The sequence below is a fragment of the Clupea harengus genome, chromosome 4, assembly GCF_900700415.2.
Source record: "Clupea harengus chromosome 4, Ch_v2.0.2, whole genome shotgun sequence".
Taxonomy (NCBI): Eukaryota; Metazoa; Chordata; class Actinopteri; order Clupeiformes; family Clupeidae; genus Clupea; species Clupea harengus.
The window spans coordinates 24,882,774-24,900,891 of NC_045155.1; the positions used below are offsets into that span (position 1 = coordinate 24,882,774).

Genomic DNA, 18,118 nt, shown 5'->3' on the forward strand with positions numbered 1-18,118 from the left:
GGCTAAATCAGCTGTGCGTAATGATCACTCACTAACATTAAACACACACACACACACACACACACAATCCTTTATTGTCCACGGAAAAATGCCAATGCAGATTCCGCATTTGTCGTGTCTTGTTAGGCTGTGCCTTTTGATTCTGTTGGTAGGGTCTTTAATTATATAGAATCGATTATGCATATTGCTACCTTATTTTAATGCATGGCTTTCTTACTGTTGTTACATGACTGTCCTGTTTCGTAGCCTGTAGTGTGTCCACTGTAGCATATGTCTGATGTTTGATAGACCTATGCATGCACTGTGAATACGTGTCTCTGCCTATTCACTTTGAATGCATGTTGTTACGCCTTGTGTGGCTTTGTTCCACTCCCATTAAATGATGCCATTTTTACAGAGAGTTAACGTTCTGATCCGTAACCCCATAAACATCAACCTGCCAGACAGTATGAATCACAAACAGCTGACTGGCATTTCATTCCCTAGTAAAGCAACAATATGCAGAAATGTATCACGTTTGTATTTGTTTCAGGCAACTAGTTTTGCTATTATCTTCTAATTCATGTTGATGCTAGGCTATATGGTCATGTGGATCGGTCTCTGGCGCTGTTGGCCATAGGTTGAAAAGCTAAAGCTTGACAGGGTGGCCAAGCAACACACTCACACGTTTGTTACCACTCTGTTAGTACAGTGTGTGTGACTGATTATTGTGTTCAGTGTATTATTAATAGGTTACATTCCCACAAAGTGCATACACGGTCAAAAAACAAAAGTTCAACAACAACAAAAAAGTTAATACCCTATCAGACCTCATTCGGTGTATTCTTGTTGTTCAGTGTTGGGAAAGTCAAGCTATTCTCACATTGGAGAATATGGCACCGGTGCCTTGTTTTAATCCTCAAGCGGAACAAGCTTCCCTTTCTTAACTTAATGCTGCCCCCACATGGACAAAAAGAGGACTTGCGTCTTATTGCACAAGAGTGGGACAGCTCCGTGAAGAGTTGATGATGTGGGTTTCCATGTGATCGGATATGAGTCATTTCCTTTTTTGTCTGTAAGAAAATAACTCTGAGTACCTGCTTAAATGTATTGCATTTGTTACTAATACATTTACATTTAACAGACGCTTTTATTCAAAGCGACTTACAAGGAAATGTAAAACTACACCGAGTTTGGAGGTGAGGGGAATCAAACTAGCAAACTTGCAGTTACTAACCGGCAGCAGTATCCTCTGTACCAGGTCACACTTGCCGTCGCTCATTCATACATAGATATCACCACATAGGCATCCTCACACACCGCTTCTTGTATTGCTCTCACAGCGGTGGCGGTGTTGAATTTTGCCATGATTATGGTCTTGTATTCTTCATAAGCGTTCATGTTCATCTCCTGCTCGCCAGCGGAGAAAAAAAGAGCCCTTTTCTTTGAGTTTAGAACCATTATACCGTTAGAAAATCATTGTTTTGGTGATCGACCTTTCCTGCCTTTTGAAGTAGGACGTGCACGCGCAATTGCCCTGATAAATTTAGCCTGGTTGAAATGAACCACATGATTTGGATGCGGATCAGCCGTTGACGAACCGATATTTGCTGTTCTCAATCAGCTCGCTAATGTTAACGGGCTAAAAGGACAATTGATTAACTTAGCTTCAACCCTTACGACGAACTAGGCCCTGTATCCTACTCAGAGATAAACAACAACAATACTGCCCTGTACCCCACTCAGAGATAAACAACAACAATACTGCCCTGTACCCTACTCAGAGATAAACAACAACAATACTGCCCTGTACCCTACTCAGAGCACCGTTCTTAGAGGTAAACAAGCTCATGTCCACGTCTTTACCAGGGGGACCATGTCAAAAACCAGATTCAGCAATCTGGTACTTTAAGATTTAAAAGGAGAGTAACATCTCCCCATGCACATATGTATTTGTAGCTGTGCAATGGATTTTCAAGTACATGAATATAGGCTATAAATGATCTTTAATTGCACCACATAAATAGTATGACATAAAGACATTATGCTCTCATTTATTTCAATCTAGTTTACTGATAAGTTAAACATACACTAATATTACATGAATTAAGATTTTAGTCTTCGTCTTTAGAACGTTTAAAGTCTTGTGGATTTTCTTGATCAAATCACAAAATGTAATGTGAAAAAGTGCACGGACGTATCATTCACTTATTAACCAACATTCGTTTCAATTTTCGCTGTTAAACCGGTAGATATTTTTTACAACTACCAATTTGACGGCTAATTTTGTCTCCTGTGATTTGTTCACAACCGTCATTGGTTGACACCAATTGAGCCATTTACAGTATTTGGCCACATGATGGCAGCATTTGATTATTTTGATGGCGCACTTCGAGAAGTCTTTGTTGTTGTTCCTTCGAGAACCACATTATTCACGACAAGGCATCCCAAGCTCTCGGACCAAATTGCCGTTTTATTAGAAGAAGTGGCCATGTCGCCCCGGTGCGCAGTGGGCTATAAGGCCTGGTCAAAAACAATGTGTGGATACTGCCGTGAGAGGACACAACCTTGAGCTGTGTTTGAGAGATTTCTCTCCTCCTCTATGGTGCAGCCTGATTGGCCGAGGATGTTGGCGCGACATCGGGGAGTGTGATTGATGTGGTCGTGCAGGGAGGGGGCGAGCCAACCCAACAGCAGTGAACCATGCTGGGGAAGATGTATGCCTGCTTCCCCGTGTGCGGAATGTTAAAGCAGGGTGTTGCCTGCTCCTGTTTTTGCGCTTACAGGCATCACGCAACATATACATATACTGACTGCCCCACTTTACAGTATCCGCCACATCACAACCCGAGCTTCTGAGGCTTGCTAACAGTGTAGGTCTGTTATGAAATATCTGCAGTTTATTGGAACCATCTGGGCAGAGCTAGCCCACTGCACAGTAGGCGACTGTGTTATGTAAGGCTACACGGCAAATTGACATCTTCATGGTCTTGAATGAGCTCCTAAATGTTCTTGACACGAGGGAGGCACGAGAAGCCATGTGTGATGATCACTGCTGACAGGTGCCTGCTCCGCGGGGTTTGGTCTCTGAACCGGCTCTTCCGTCTTGATGTTTTTTTTTTTTTTTTAATGAATAGGCTATTACATGTAATTACACATTTTCGTCTCCGCTATGGGATATTGGTGTTGGGCCACTCACAGATAAGCCAAGCATGGTCAGACCGCACCACTACAAATCAGCTGCTTTTTGTCCCATTGTACTGCGGATTGTCTTTGCCCATACGTTACTGCCGTGCAGCACAGACTATGAGATACCGACTACTGCCACTGGCTGTCTGTATTCGTTTCCTATGCGCCACACGAGCTTTAATCCGACTCGTTTTGCTGTGTCGGGGCAGAAAACACGCAAGAGGCGCATTCCAGTCCGCGCGGGTCGATGCTTCCTGCACGCTAGAATCTTTCGCTCTCTTCGTTTGCAGCTCAGTGTGAAGAATGAATCATCTAGTCAGTGCTCTTTCATTTGGGGATCGTAGTAGTTACGCACTGTTGACGAAATCTGTTTGGGAGCATGACCTGTTATGTGACTTCACCTATCTACTTTAATGATGTGACTAATTAGCCTACATGTCCTGATCTTGTGATTAGCCTACTTCGTAACATCTAGAAGACACAGCCTTAAGACAACCATTTTGACTTGCCTGATAAAGGCCGCAATGGCTGAAACTTTTTTTGTAATTACGACTGAATAGCCAAGAGGGCTTGTTTTTTTTTTTTTTTTCACACTGTTACTATGACTGAATAGCCAAGACATATTAAACTCATTACCGCCTCAGATTCTCTTTCTTCCTCTCTCTCCCTGGCGCCGTCCCCCCTCTTCCTCTCTCTCCCCCGGTGTAAACAAAGCAGAAGTGGGTCACTTTGCCATGGCACAATTCCTGCTAAGAAGGTCACATGAGTTGGTCTGCATCCGAGGTAGATGCTGAAAACTGCATGCAGATTATTTAAGAATAGCCCTGTCCTGGCGCTGACATTATAGGCGATCAGGAGGTCAAGGCCCGACACTAGGCTACTCAATAAAGTAGTGGCATAGCCGAGTCATGAGGTGCCTGTTTCATAAAGTCTTCTTTGTCATGTTTGAGGTTTTTTGTTTCTTTTCAACGCTAACTGGTTTAGGCAAGGCTACCTAGCTCGCCCATTAGTTTTAAACGGAGATGTGGTAGTGGGTTTGTGTGCGTGTGTGTGTGTGTGTGTGGGGGGGGGGGGGGGGGGGGGGTTGGGGGAGTTGACAAGAGACTCTGCGGAAAGAAAAAAAAAGACTAGCATAGAATAGCAACTAGATAGCACCAGTGATGAAATTACCTTCTAGTTAGCCTACGTTTAGCTTAAACTATTTTACCAATGTCTCCCATTTGACCAGGGGTGAGGGATGTAGCTAATGTCGGACTAGGACCCGGCCCCAGACCTGAATGTGTAGCCGAAGGCACATATGTATATGGAAGGCACTGCTTCAGCTAACACATGCCTGCCAAACAGCAGGCTACTGTGGTGGGCGTTACCCGGTGGCTTGTCGGCTAAAGAGCGCCTGTTTTGCGATAGCCTAGATTATAGTAACAATAAATCCACTTTCCACGTAGGAAAATGATAAAGTCCGTATTTTTTTCGATAACAACGTTCACTTTCTTCCAACCATGTCAGCGCGGAGACAGATGAGAGGCGTGGGTATTCAGCAGCCTTCTTCTCGCACCCGGTCTGAACCGGTTCTGGCGAGGCGCGGGCTCGTGGTGGACCCCCTTTCCATGCAGCATCCCCGACACGCGCTGCAGAGCCTGCACCCGCGCGCTCGCGACCACTCTCCCAGTACTCAGCCGCGCAGCGATTGGCTCGTGGACAAACATGAGCTTACACACCTTCATTATTTGGATTGGTCGCTTAGGACCCGGCGGTCACTCCTGCTGACAATAGACTTTTCGCTGCCATTGGCCAGGCACTGCGCAAGCCCTCACTTCTCATTGGCTATCTTCAGTTCTGGAACCCAAAAAAATAAGAGTAGTAAACGAAGCGCGTGCCTGAAGAAAATCGCAGGGCTGGAAATAAGCGTGCATCTTTTCAGCACCGTTACCCCGTGGATAGCAGAAGTTTACTCGTCAACAAAACACACAGCCTGGTGAACGTGGAAGGACACAACCGTCTTCGTCTTACCACCATTTTGTTGGTTTTCTCAGCCAGTTGGCTGTTGTGTTTGAGGGGGTAGTACAGTCTGAGAACGGAGGAATTAAGGAGCACATTACTAGAGCTTTTGTTCGCCCTGTTCCAGGGCTGCGAGTTAGCTTGCTAGCTGTCGGCCCTCAGTTGGAGCTTTGTATAGCTAACTTTGCTAACTGGGCAGTTTTTGGTTAGAAAGGGTAATATTTTGATTTCATCACTTTGGACTCAACTCTCTCGGTTTGTGATCTTTTATTCAGAGGGATCCCGGACTGAATGGAACAGGAATAAGTAGCAGTGGCTGAGGGAAAATCTAGAGGATATTTTCTCTCGAATTTTATTCTATCATCAAACGGAGCAACTTTTGCCGCCGTTTGATTCAGTCTGTTCCAGCCCGTTAGCTTAGGTGCGTTGCCTGCTAGCTGGGCTACATCTATTGTGTTCGTGCTCCGGTGTTATTCCAGCCGTTCCCCGACCCCGGATCCCGCGCTCTCTCACGCCCCTCGACCCAGCGCAGACCGACCTTTCTTTTCATCACATTTTCGGTTAGTCGACGCGACTTATTCAGAAAAGAAAAGATGTGTTCCCGGGTGTGGTTCGTGACGGACAGGAGGATCCACCAGGAGTATCCCCAAGTCCAGATTCTCCGTGCCCTGAAGCAGCGATGTGCCGAGGATGATGTTGATTTCCGATATCTCCTTATGGATCAGATTGTCCTCACCATCACGGATGGTCAACTAGGTAAGTGGTAGAAAGGCACCGATACTAATGTAATGACATTATGCTTTTATTCAACGTGTTTTTGTCATTGCTGTTGTAGATATGTGTGGGCAGTCACCAACGTTATTGTGCGCTACAGTGGACTGTCTGCTGTATTGATGTAGCTAGCTAACGTTAGCTGTGACGGTGACCGCCTAACCTAATTTCTAGCCTCTCATACGAAGCTGCGGGGGAGTGATGTCTCTGACAGTAGAGATGAAGACCGAATCCGTTTATTAATTATCTGAATGCTATCACTGATGAAATTATCTCAGCCGAAAGTACACAAATTAAAGCTAACGGTACCCTGATGGAAAAAAGCTGTAAACCAGCATATGCTGGTAGATGGTTTAGCTGGTCTTACGTGGCTTTAGCGGGTATTACCAGCTAAAACATAAAAAAATCATACTAAAACATACCTTAAGATGGGCTAATCAGCTGGTCAACCATCTTAAGCTTGTAGCTGCTGAATAAACAGCTGAAAAATCAGCTTATGCTGGTATCTGGTTTTAGCTGATATGACCAGCTAACGTTAAACCATCAAAATCATGCGAAAACGTACCATAAGCTGGCCAAACATCTTAATCAGCATACGCTGGACAAGCTGTTTTTTTCTCTCAGTAAGGTAGTTCAAATGAAGCAGAATTTCAGTCAGTTAACTGTAGTCACGAGTGTTTATGCGAGACTATAGCGGGGGTGGGACGCGTTCATTATACTCGAAGTGACGGCTGGGGCTAACAAAATAAACCTCGCCTGGGCTTTTAAAGTGAGAGCGTCGAAGCTTTGTTTGACGTTTAATCGTCTGAATGAATTCTAAGTGACTGCCACGTAAAGAAGACAAATTAGGCTGTTAATGCCGTCCTGGTCATCATACCTTTGGCAAGCGTGAATTAAATGAATTACAGGATCATGTGTATTGTTCTAAACATCAGAAACCGTGCCGGTTACATACATATAGTGAAGTATTATTGTACAGCGTCATGCACCCCTATCCCACTACATGTGTTCGTCTATCTGCATCCAAGTAAACGTATACGAGCGAGACCAGCTTGGAATCCATGCAGTCTTTTTTTAAACGCGAACCTCGTTCTGAGCGCCTGGCGTGCTTCAGTGATTTTGCGCTCCCCTTCCAGGCGAGCTAGGGGAATCTGTCACATTGATACGAACGACCGGATTCTTCCTTCCTGACTCTGAGCTTTTAACACTCATATCAAAGCTCGGCACGCAGTGCTGCGTCAGTCAGTAATGTCGGTATGAACCATCTTGTGCTCACTAATCCGTCCACACTGACCCAAAAAAAAAAAAAAAAACATGACGTCACCGCGAGTGTGACACATCACCTGTAGTTATCTTTGCCGTTTTCCAGCACAGCTGTGTGTGGACGTATTTGTCCCGCGCTAAGCACGGGTAAGACATGTTACGCTTAAGCTCGCCTAGTTGGCACTCCAGAGCCTCCAAAGCCTATAATCATGTCCGCCTCCTGACCAGCTGGGACCAGTGGCCTGACGTGAGTCTCAGAGCCTGACTGGCTGCAACACGCCACTGCCATTTCACAACAACACACACACACACACACACACACACAGACACACTCACAACAAGCAGCCGAGCCCGGGGTGCCTCAGGTCTGGCAGAACAGGGCTCGGACTGACCCAGGGGCAGTTTTTCTCTCAGAGCAAGACTGGATCTGCCCCAGGTGCACGGAAGTGTGTGTCTGGAGAGGGGCATGTGCTGTGTCACAGGTTGCTCAAACACCTCCCTAGATTCAGTGTGCTTACACAGGCTCACATGGGCTCACATGTTCCTACAGCCTTGCTCTCCCAGTCTCTCCTCTGATCTCCCCTCTCCAGCCAGGGCCCAGGGTTCCAGCACTGCTGGCCAGCAGAGTACAGGCTGGGCGGGGGAGGCCTGAGCTGAGGTCTGCTCTGAGTGAGTGAGGTTATGGAAAGACTGCACACAGATACAGCACCCAACCAAGCGCCGTGGTCAGAAAGATTCCCGTTCAGCCCTGTTAGTGATGGTGACTGTGTGGTTCAACCCTGTTAGTGATGGTGACTGTGTGGTTCAACCCTGTTAGTGATGGAGACTGTGTGGGTGTGTGTGTGTGTGTGTGTGTGTGTGTGTGTGTGTGTGTGTGTGTGGGTCAGTGGTTCAACCCTGTTAGTGATGTGTGTGTGTGTGTGTGGGTCAGTGTTTGTAAGACAACAGACCCGACCCGTAGCTCTCAACAGACGGAACCCCAAGCCCTGGAGCCGATGGGGGCCCGGTGGGGCCCACAAACGGCAGCTGCCAGGGCAACGAGGAAGTGTGTGTCGTCAACACGAGGCTGTCTGGTGTGTGTGTGTGTGTGTGTGTGTGTGTGTGTGTGTGTGTGTAACAGCAGTGAGGGGCGATATCAGCCTGTGCGGCATGTGAGCTTTGTCACGTCTGTCATATGTGTGGGGGGGGGGGGGGGAGTAATAATGATATGATATGTAATAACGATGCTGTTAATAACACAGGTCCTGTAGGTAGGCCTGGAGCTGTGAGGATGTTTATGCTGTCGTTATGAAACACTCATATTTAAGGGTGGCTGTGAAGGGGGGGGGTGGGGGGGTGGGGGGGGGGGTTCACAGAGCGAGAGAAAGAGATGAGTTAGCAGCCATGTAATTAATTCAGAGTGAGGGAGAGAGAGAGGGAGGGAGAGCAGGAGAGGCACCAGGGGAGAAGAGAACGGTAATGACACTTCAGGAGGAGGAGGGAGGGGTGGGGTCGCTCTCTGTCTATTCATCTCTTTCTCTTTCTTTTTTCTCTCTCTGTCTCTACCACTCCCCCCCAACCCCCGCTCCCGACATGGAGATGTGAGCCAGGGAGTGCCAGTTAGCAGCAGGGAAGACGTGTGTGTGTGTGTCCACTGCATGGGTTACGTGATGAAGAGCGGTTCAGTGAGGTCATTCAGCGGTTCAAGACCCGATAGGGCAATATGTTCTTCTCCGCATCCTCTGTCCTGCTCTACTTCACACACACACACAAACACACACACACACACACACACACACGTCAGGAATTACAGTCTGGGACAGTCACACGCCATTCTGACACACATTGCCTGTTAATTACAGCCCAGTGTCAGAGACCCCTCCCCCGCCTCCTCAGGTGATAAACTGTCACACACACACACACACACACACACACACACACACACACACACACACACAGAGACACACACAGACACACACACACACACACACTCAGACTGTGATTACCAGCAATACACTGTTGGCAAGTGGAGAGGAGAATATAGGGGAAGAAGAGAGTAGAATAGAATAGAATTGCATACAACGAAAGTTGGAGAGGAGAGGGGAGATGAAGGGAAGAAGATGGTAGGGCCAATGATTTTCCGCGATAACGGAAAACGGACGGAATTCGCGGAATGAACACTTTGAAACGGAATTGCAACTTTGAAACGGAAACATCATTTTGTGCATACAAATCGCCCAAATTCCCCTGGATTTTGGGCTGCAAGGCTATATTTCTTTCAAATAAACACAACAACGATTGCAACGATGAACAAACATTAATTAAAGAACAAAACCACTGAGAAAATGTCACGTCTGCGCTGAACTCTGCTCCGGCCACGCCCCCCTTTTCAACGGTTGACCCACAGATTTCCGCTAAAGCCACATTCAGTCACATTCACTTGCTCGTCTTCCCAATCGCATTTAAAACAAAAAATGTTTAGTCTTCTGTTCTGTTGATGGCTGGCAAACAACAATCTAAGAAGGGCACATATTATTCACTCATTTTAAGCCATCAATCTACCTCAGGGTAAACAAAATTAGCTGAAACGGAAAAAAAACGGAATTCACCAAATGTGAAACGGAAAATGCATTTTTTTGAAACGGAAAATCATTGGCCCTAAGATGGTAGAAGAGGAGAGGAGAGGGAAGACAAAAGAAACAGGGGTGAAGTGAAAAGAAGAGAGTGTGAGAAAAGAGAAGGGGATGAGGAAGAGGAGGGGAGGGGAGGATGAGAGGAAGAGGAGGGGAGGAGGAGGAGGAGGAGGAGGAGGCCCAGAGCAGTTTAGTGCTGGTTAATCTGAGAACAGCACAGAGACACACCTGCACTGGCCCAGTTCTGACTGAGTTTAGTTCCTGGGCTGCCGTGTGTGTGTGTGTGTGTGTGTGTGTGTGTGTGATGCAGCTGCTCCCTGACTTTTATTCAGGCCAGCTTGTGTCTCTCAGACACCACAGATTACCACACACACACACACACACACACACACACACACAGACACACACACACAGCAGCCTGAGAGGATTACATCATCACTGTGGGACAGACACTGTGGGGATGGAAGAGCTGGGAAGAGTATGTCAGCTTAACCTGTGTGTGTGTGTGTGTTTGTTTGTTTGTTTGTTTGTTTGTGTGGAAGGCATATTCACACTAATCCATTCTGTATAGGTTGCCAACACACACTACCGTTCAAAAGTTTGGAATCACCTAGAAAAGGTTTCTCAGGAAAGCTCATATGTTTATCCACCAGATAAGGTGCATCAAGAATCCCAAATCTAGTCACGACACGGACAGAGTTAGAAATCATGATTTCAGTGGGATATAACATGGACAGAGTTAGAAATCATGGTTTCAGTGGGATATAACATGGACAGAGTTAGAAATCATGATTTCAGTGGGATATAACACGGACAGAGTTAGAAATCATGATTTCAGTGGGATATAACACGGACAGAGTTAGAAATCATGATTTCAGTGGAATATAACCGCTTCGATCTTGAAAGGGTGCTGTTCTTCAAGCACATGTTGTTGTGGAATGAAATGGCCCTTTGGAAGATCTTCAGTTTCTTGCCATCTTCTCTCGTGGACTAGCCTTCATGTCTAGATTGATAACAGACTGATGCGTTTCTGAAGAGAGCGCACACTCATTCTCACACTCACTCTCACACACACACACACACACACACACACACACTCACACACACACTCACACACACACTCACACTCACACACACTCACTCTCACACTTACTCTCACACACACACACACACACACACACACAAACACTCACTCTCACACACACACACGCACACTCACTTTCACACACACACACACTGACTGATGCGTTTCTGAAGAAAGCTCTTTCTTTTTTGATCGTTTTTGAAACTCTACTCAAGCAAGCCGCTCCAAATCCTCCAGTTTTATGGCTTCCTTACACATCACCACACCAGCCTGAGAGTGTGTGTGTGTGTGTGTGTGTGTGTGCTTCCTTACACAGCACCACACCAGCCTGAGAGTGTGTGTGTGTGTGTGTGTGTGTGTGTGTGTGTGTGCTTCCTTACACAGCGCCAAACCAGCCTGAGAGTGTGTGTGTGTGTGTGTGTGTGTGTGTGTGTGTGTGTGCGCTTCCTTACACAGTGCCACACCAGCCTGAGAGTGTGTGTGTGTGTGTGTGTGTGTGTGTGTGCTTCCTTATACAGCGCCACACCAGCCTGAGAGTGTGTGTGTGTGTGTGTGTGTGCTTCCTTACACATTGCCACACCAGCCTGAGTGCCAAAGGACGTCCTAATGATAGATTAGCCTTTGATCTGATAAGGAGGTACAGGCCCTCCTGAGGAGCTGAGGTGCTGATCGAACGCTGAGAGTGTGTGTGTGTGTGTGTGTGTGTGAGCTGAGGTGCTGATGGAACGCTGAGAGACTCTAGAACATGAAAACGGAATTACAGGTGCATCTCAAGAAATGAAAAGTTCATATTTTTTTTATATGAAATTATTTGAGTGGACCAACGTTTTGGCAATTACAGTTACAGGCCTCCGTCAGGGTCACCAAATGAGCCTTTTAAACACACACACACACACTCACTCACTCACTCACTCACACACACACACACACAAACACACACACACACACACTCTCAGGCCTCCGTCAGGGTCACCAAATGAGCCTTTTAAACACACACACACACACACACACTCACTCACTCACTCACTCACTCACTCACTCACTCACTCACTCACACACACAAACACACACCCACACACACTCTCAGGCCTCCGTCAGAGTCACCAAATGAGCCTTTTGAACACGATACTCCAGGATCGACTAACATGCGGTGCCACTCTAACACAGGAGTGATGATTGGCAGTAGAAATTACATTTCAACTCAACCATTTCCAGCTGTAGTAGTTATTTACAATATCATCAGTGTCTATCAAACTATATTTCTGATCCGTTTTAGTTTTTATCATTGAAAAAGCACGGCCATTTCTCAGTGATTGTAAACTTTTTGAACAGTAGTGTTTGATTAAGCCCATGGAACTAAGCCAGAAGCCTGATGGGACCATCCTGCCACCACAGACATCATCCCAGCTATCAACATACGCACACACACACACACACACACACACACACTTATATCATCCACAGAGCAGCTACTGTTGTAAACATATTAATTAGACACTTCACAAACACCTACAGCGACAGTTCTAAACGTATTTATTAAACACTTTACAAACACCTACAGCGACAGTTATAAACTTATTTATTACACACTTAAAAACACCTACAGCGACAGTTATAAACGTATTTTTTAGACACTTCACAAACACCTACAGCGACAGTTATAAACGTATTTATTAATTAGACACTTCACAAACACCTACAGCGACAGTTCTAAACGTATGAATTACACACTTCACAAACAGTTACAACTTTGCCTGCTACTTGTTCTACGTCAGCAGTGTGTCAGAAATGGCAGGGCTGTGTGGTCTTGAGTGTGTGTGTGTGTGTGTGTGTGTCTGTTGGGTTCTTGTGTAAGGTGTGTGTCAGTCGCAAGTGTCATGTTTATGTGGGTGAGCAGGCATCTGTACGATGTGATCAAGTTCATCTGACGGAGCCACACACACGCACACACACACACACACACACGTGTGTGAGGCTGACCCGTGGTCTTCTAGGAGTGTGTGTGCGGGAATTTAGCATCCCATGAGCAAGAGACACCAGGAAGGTTATTAATGTTCTCTGGAGAAAAAGAGGAGGATGACAGTAAAGAGGACAGAAGAGTGAGGAAAGGAAAGGAGAGGAGGAGGAGGAGAGGAAGAGGAGAGGAAGAGGAGGAGAGGAACAGAAAAAGAGGAGGAAAATGAGAGAAAGGAGAGGAAGGGGCAGGGGACAACAGAAAGGAGAACAGAGGAAGATTAGGAAGAGGAGAGGAAGGGAGTATAGGGGGAGAGAGGGAGGAGGAGAGAGAGGGATGAGAGAGAGAGAAGAGGAAGATTAGGAGGGGAAGAGGAAGGGAGTATAGGGGAGAGAGGGATGAGGAAAGAGAGAAGAGGAGAGGAGAGAAAGATAGTGAGAGGAGGAGAGAGGGAGGGAGGAAGAGAGGAGATGAGAAAGAAAGAGAAGAGAAGAGAAGTGTTAATAAATAAATGTTGAAGCATCTGATTCTCTGGCGGATGTTAAATGTCACACATCTGCCTGGTGTTCTCATCCCATACACAAACAGCAACACACACACACACACACACACACACACACACACACACACACACACACACACACACACACACACACAGCTAATCACAGCAATCACATACACATGCACACACAACCCATGTGTACATACACACACACACACACACACACACACAGCTAATCACAGCAATCACATAAACATGCACACACAACCCATGTGTACACACACACACACACACACAGGTCATCACTTAGGGGAACCCACACATGTAGACATGTGCCAGCAAGCATATACTGTATGTACATGGAACACACATGTGTACACACACACACACACACACACACACACACACAATTCGTAACTGTTAGAGTTGCTCTTGTTCCAGTAGTTGTATTCTGTACCCATAGCTGCAGAAGCAAAAGCATTGTGACTTCAAATTACACCCATAATCACACACACACAGACACACAGACACACACACACACACACACACACACAGCTAATGCCCAGCTGTTCCAACAAAGGCCAACTGTACTTTTGTCGTATTTCAAAATGCATACAAAAATAATTCTCAGACGACAGCTAATCCCCACAGGGACGCACACACACACACACACACACACACACACACACACACACACACACACACACACACACACACACACACACACACACACACACACACACAGGTTCAATAAAGAGCTGGCCTGGTTCTTAGATTAACATGTGTGTTTTTAGGGTTGTTAGACAATCCACTCAATTTGTGCTCCTACCTCCTTGCAGTGGTGAAATACACTGAAGAGTTTGGCACAAGCCAAGCCCCTCACACTCTCATACACACACACACACACGCGCACACACACACACACACACACACACAAGCCAAGCCCCTCACACTCTCATACACACACCCACACACACAAACACACACACAAGCCAAGCCCCTCACACTCTCATACACATACACACACACACACACACAAGCCAAGCCCATCACACTCTCATACACACACACACACACACACACACACACACACACACACACACACGCCAAGCCCCTCACACTCTCATACACACACACACACGCCAAGCCCCTCACACTCTCATACACACACACACACACACACACACAGACACACAAGCCAAGCCCCTCACACTCTCATACACACACACACACACAAGCCAAGCCCATCACACTCTCATACACACACATGCACACACACACATGCACACACACACACACACATACACACACACACTCACCCAATCACTCGCATGCACACACACACACACACACACACACACACACTCACACACACACTCACTCACACGTGGCATGCAGAACAGCTGCTGAAATGGCGAATGTGGCTGGAGAAAGCTTCAGACTGAGTTACCTCATGGTCAGGGGAGTAAGTGTGTGTGTGTGTGTGTGTGTGTGTGCCTGTCTTAACCAAAATGAGGCGAACCCTGGGACCCCATTCCTGCAGATCAAAGTGTTACATAACCAATATTACACACACACACACACACACACACACACACACACACACACAACCAATGTTACGCTCAGCTCTAGTTTGACTTGCAGATAATACTAAGCCTGTCAGCCTGCACAGCTGGCATTGAAGCGAACACACACACACACACACACAGCGAACACACACACACACAGACACACAGACAGACACACATACACACACACACACACACACACACACAGACAGAGGAAGTAGAAATGCAGTCCACTTGGAACTGAAGTTGGAAAATTCTAAAACCAAGATTTAAAACTGAGCTTCCTCCGGAGTGCTGTGCCTGACCCACAGACTGTGTGTGTGTGTGTGTGTGTGTGTGTGTGTTTTAGCTTGCGTGTATGTCTCCTTTGGTCAGTCTGCCTGCGTGCATATGTATGCCTACGTGGCTAGAGAGATTGTTTTTCCTTGAAGGAAGTGGTTGTGTGTGCGTGTGTGTGCCTGTGTGTGCGTGTGTGTGCCTGTGTGTGTGTGTGTTTGTCGGAATGGGATCCAGACTTGCCAGGGTGCAGCTGCATTTGCTCCCAGTATTGTGATGTAAGCTTGGAATGTGCAGAATTCCATCACACACACACACACACACACACTCTCTATAAAACTGTGGGCTTAGTTGTGTTAAACAGCTGACAGAACTTTCAAAACAGCAGAATAGGATTCTGGGAAGTGTAGTTTTTGTGTGTTTGGCCTTATGTGATGCTGATTCTGACACCAGACGTGTTTTCTGTCTCTGAGATGAAGCAATACTCCTGGAACACCTTTCACATTACACACACAAACACACTCACACACACACACACACACACACACTCACACTCACACTCACACACAAACACACTCACACACACACTCACACACACACAAACACACTGACTGCTCCAAAATCCACCATGACATGACAGAAATAGGAAAACTTTTCACTCTCACGGAAACCGAACAGAAAGTGATAACGGCCTCTGTGTGTGTGTGTGTGTACATCAATGTGTGTTTATCTGTGTGTGAGCAAGAGATCTAGAGAGAGAGATAACAGCAGCCCCAAGACCAAAGAGAGAGAGAGAGAGAGAGAGAGAGAGAGATGGAGTTGTGACATCCCTAAGATGGCGGTTTAGTTCCTGGAGAAGTGCTGTGTCAGGGGGAAGCAGTGTGTGAGAGAGAGTGTGTGCGTACTTGTGTGAGAGAAAGAGTGTGTGAGTGCGTCTGTGAGAGAGAGTGTGCAAACGTGTGTGTGAGAGAGAGTGTTTGAGTGCTTGTGAGAGAGAGTGTGTGAGAGAGAGTGTGTGCGTACTTGTGTGAGAGAGAGTGTGTGAGTGCGTGTGTGAGAGAGAGTGTGTGTGTGAGAGAGAGAGTGTGTGAGAGAGAGTGTGCGTACGTGTGTGAGACAGAGACAGAGTTCATCCAACATTGACCCATCTGTCTTCTGTATTGCCAACCTTTTGGGGTATATGAGACTTCACTGCACTTGCATACATACACACATGACAGAGAGAACAGAACGAGGCAGAGAAGAGAGAGAGAGGTGTGACATACACAAGGGGGCTCAGACAAATGGTGTGTGTGTGTGTGTGTGTGTGTGTGTGTGTGTGTGTGTGTGTTTGTGGTGTATGTATGACATCCCTATGTAGGGCCAATGATTTTCCGTTTCAAAAAAATGCATTTTCCGTTTCACATTTGGTGAATTCCGTTTTTTTTCCGTTTTCAGCTCATTTTGTTCACCCTGAGGTATATTGATGGCTTAAAATGAGTGAATAATATGTGCCCTTCTTAGATTGTTGTTTGCCAGCATTAACAGAACAGAAGACTAAACATTTTTTGTTTTAAATGCGATTGGGAAGACGAGCAAGTGAATGTGACTGAATGTGGCTTTAGCGGACGTGTGTGGGTCAACCGTTAAAAAGGGGGCGTGGCCGGAGTTCAGCACAGACGTGACATTTTCTCAGTGGTTTTGTTCTTTAATTAATGTTTGTTCATCGTTGCAATTGTTGTTGTGTTTATTTGAAAGAAATATAGCCTTGCAGCCCAAAATACAGGGGAATTTGGGCGATTTGTATGCACAAAATGATGTTTCCGTTTCAAAGTTGCAATTCGTTTCAAAGTGTTCATTCCGCGAATTCCGTCCGTTTTCCGTTATCGCGGAAAATCATTGGCCCTACCCTATGATTGAAGCTGAGGAAATATTATGTCTCAGTTGGTCAAAGGGTGTGTGTGTGTGTGTCTAAAGAGGGATCTGTAAGACGGAGGCTCAGGAAGATTTTTCCGCACTGACAGGGAGGTTTGTTTACTAATCCTGCTTGTGTGTGTGTGTGTGTGTGTGTGTGTAGGCCTGCGCGTGGACCAGGAGATGGTGACGTCGTACCCGCAGGTTGCCGTGGTGCGGGTGCCCACGCCCTGGGTCCAGTCGGACAGTGACATCACGGTCCTGCGCCACCTGGAGAAGATGGGTTGCCGTCTGGTCAACCGGCCCCAGGCCATCCTCAACTGCGTCAACAAGTTCTGGACCTTCCAGGAGCTCGCTGGCCACGGGGTGCCCCTGCCCGACACCTACTCTTACGGTCAGTCAATTTATCAATCAATCGATCAATCAATCAATCAATTAATTAATTAAACTCTCTCTCTATTCTAAACCTTAACCTGTCCGATACATACTCATACGGTCAGTCCGTCAGGCAATTTATCAATCAATCGATCAATCAATTATTAAATCAATTAAACTCTCTCTCTATACTAAACCTTAACCTGCCTACTCTTACGTTCAGTCCGTCTGGCAAGTTATCAATCAATCAATCGATCAATGAATAAATCAATTAAACTCTCTCTCTAAACTAAACTAAACCTTAACCTGCCTGACATGTACTCAGTACTTACGGTTGGTCAGTAAGTCAATTTATCAATAAATCAATTGAACTCTCCCTCTATACTAAACCTTAACCTGCTGATGAGCTATTCAACTCATCAATCACACACACACACACACACACACACACACACACACACACACACACACACAATGTAAACCAATCAATCAATCAATCAATCTCACATCCAAAACCGTCAGGTTGTTCGTTCTCAGTCTTAACTTCAGTGATTGAGGCATAAATCTACACACACCAGAAGTATGACTGTCCCTGTTCAGCTCAATTCAAGTTTGTTGACACATCACACACACATTCTGTCAGTGTGTTTGTGT

The 18,118-nt window shown here is 46.2% G+C and overlaps 1 protein-coding gene across 1 annotated transcript in view; it reads left to right on the forward strand.

Annotated features, from left to right (window-relative positions):
- The first annotated feature begins 4,782 nt into the window (after positions 1-4,782).
- The window catches only part of rimkla (ribosomal modification protein rimK-like family member A), a 21,910-nt gene continuing 8,574 nt past the window's right edge, over positions 4,783-18,118 (forward strand). Inside the window, exons 1-2 of the mRNA XM_012829725.3 lie at positions 4,783-5,922; positions 17,253-17,483. Of these exons, the coding sequence (XP_012685179.2) occupies positions 5,760-5,922; positions 17,253-17,483 (394 nt within the window). The 5' untranslated portion in view covers positions 4,783-5,759. The remainder of the gene's footprint in view (positions 5,923-17,252; positions 17,484-18,118) is intronic.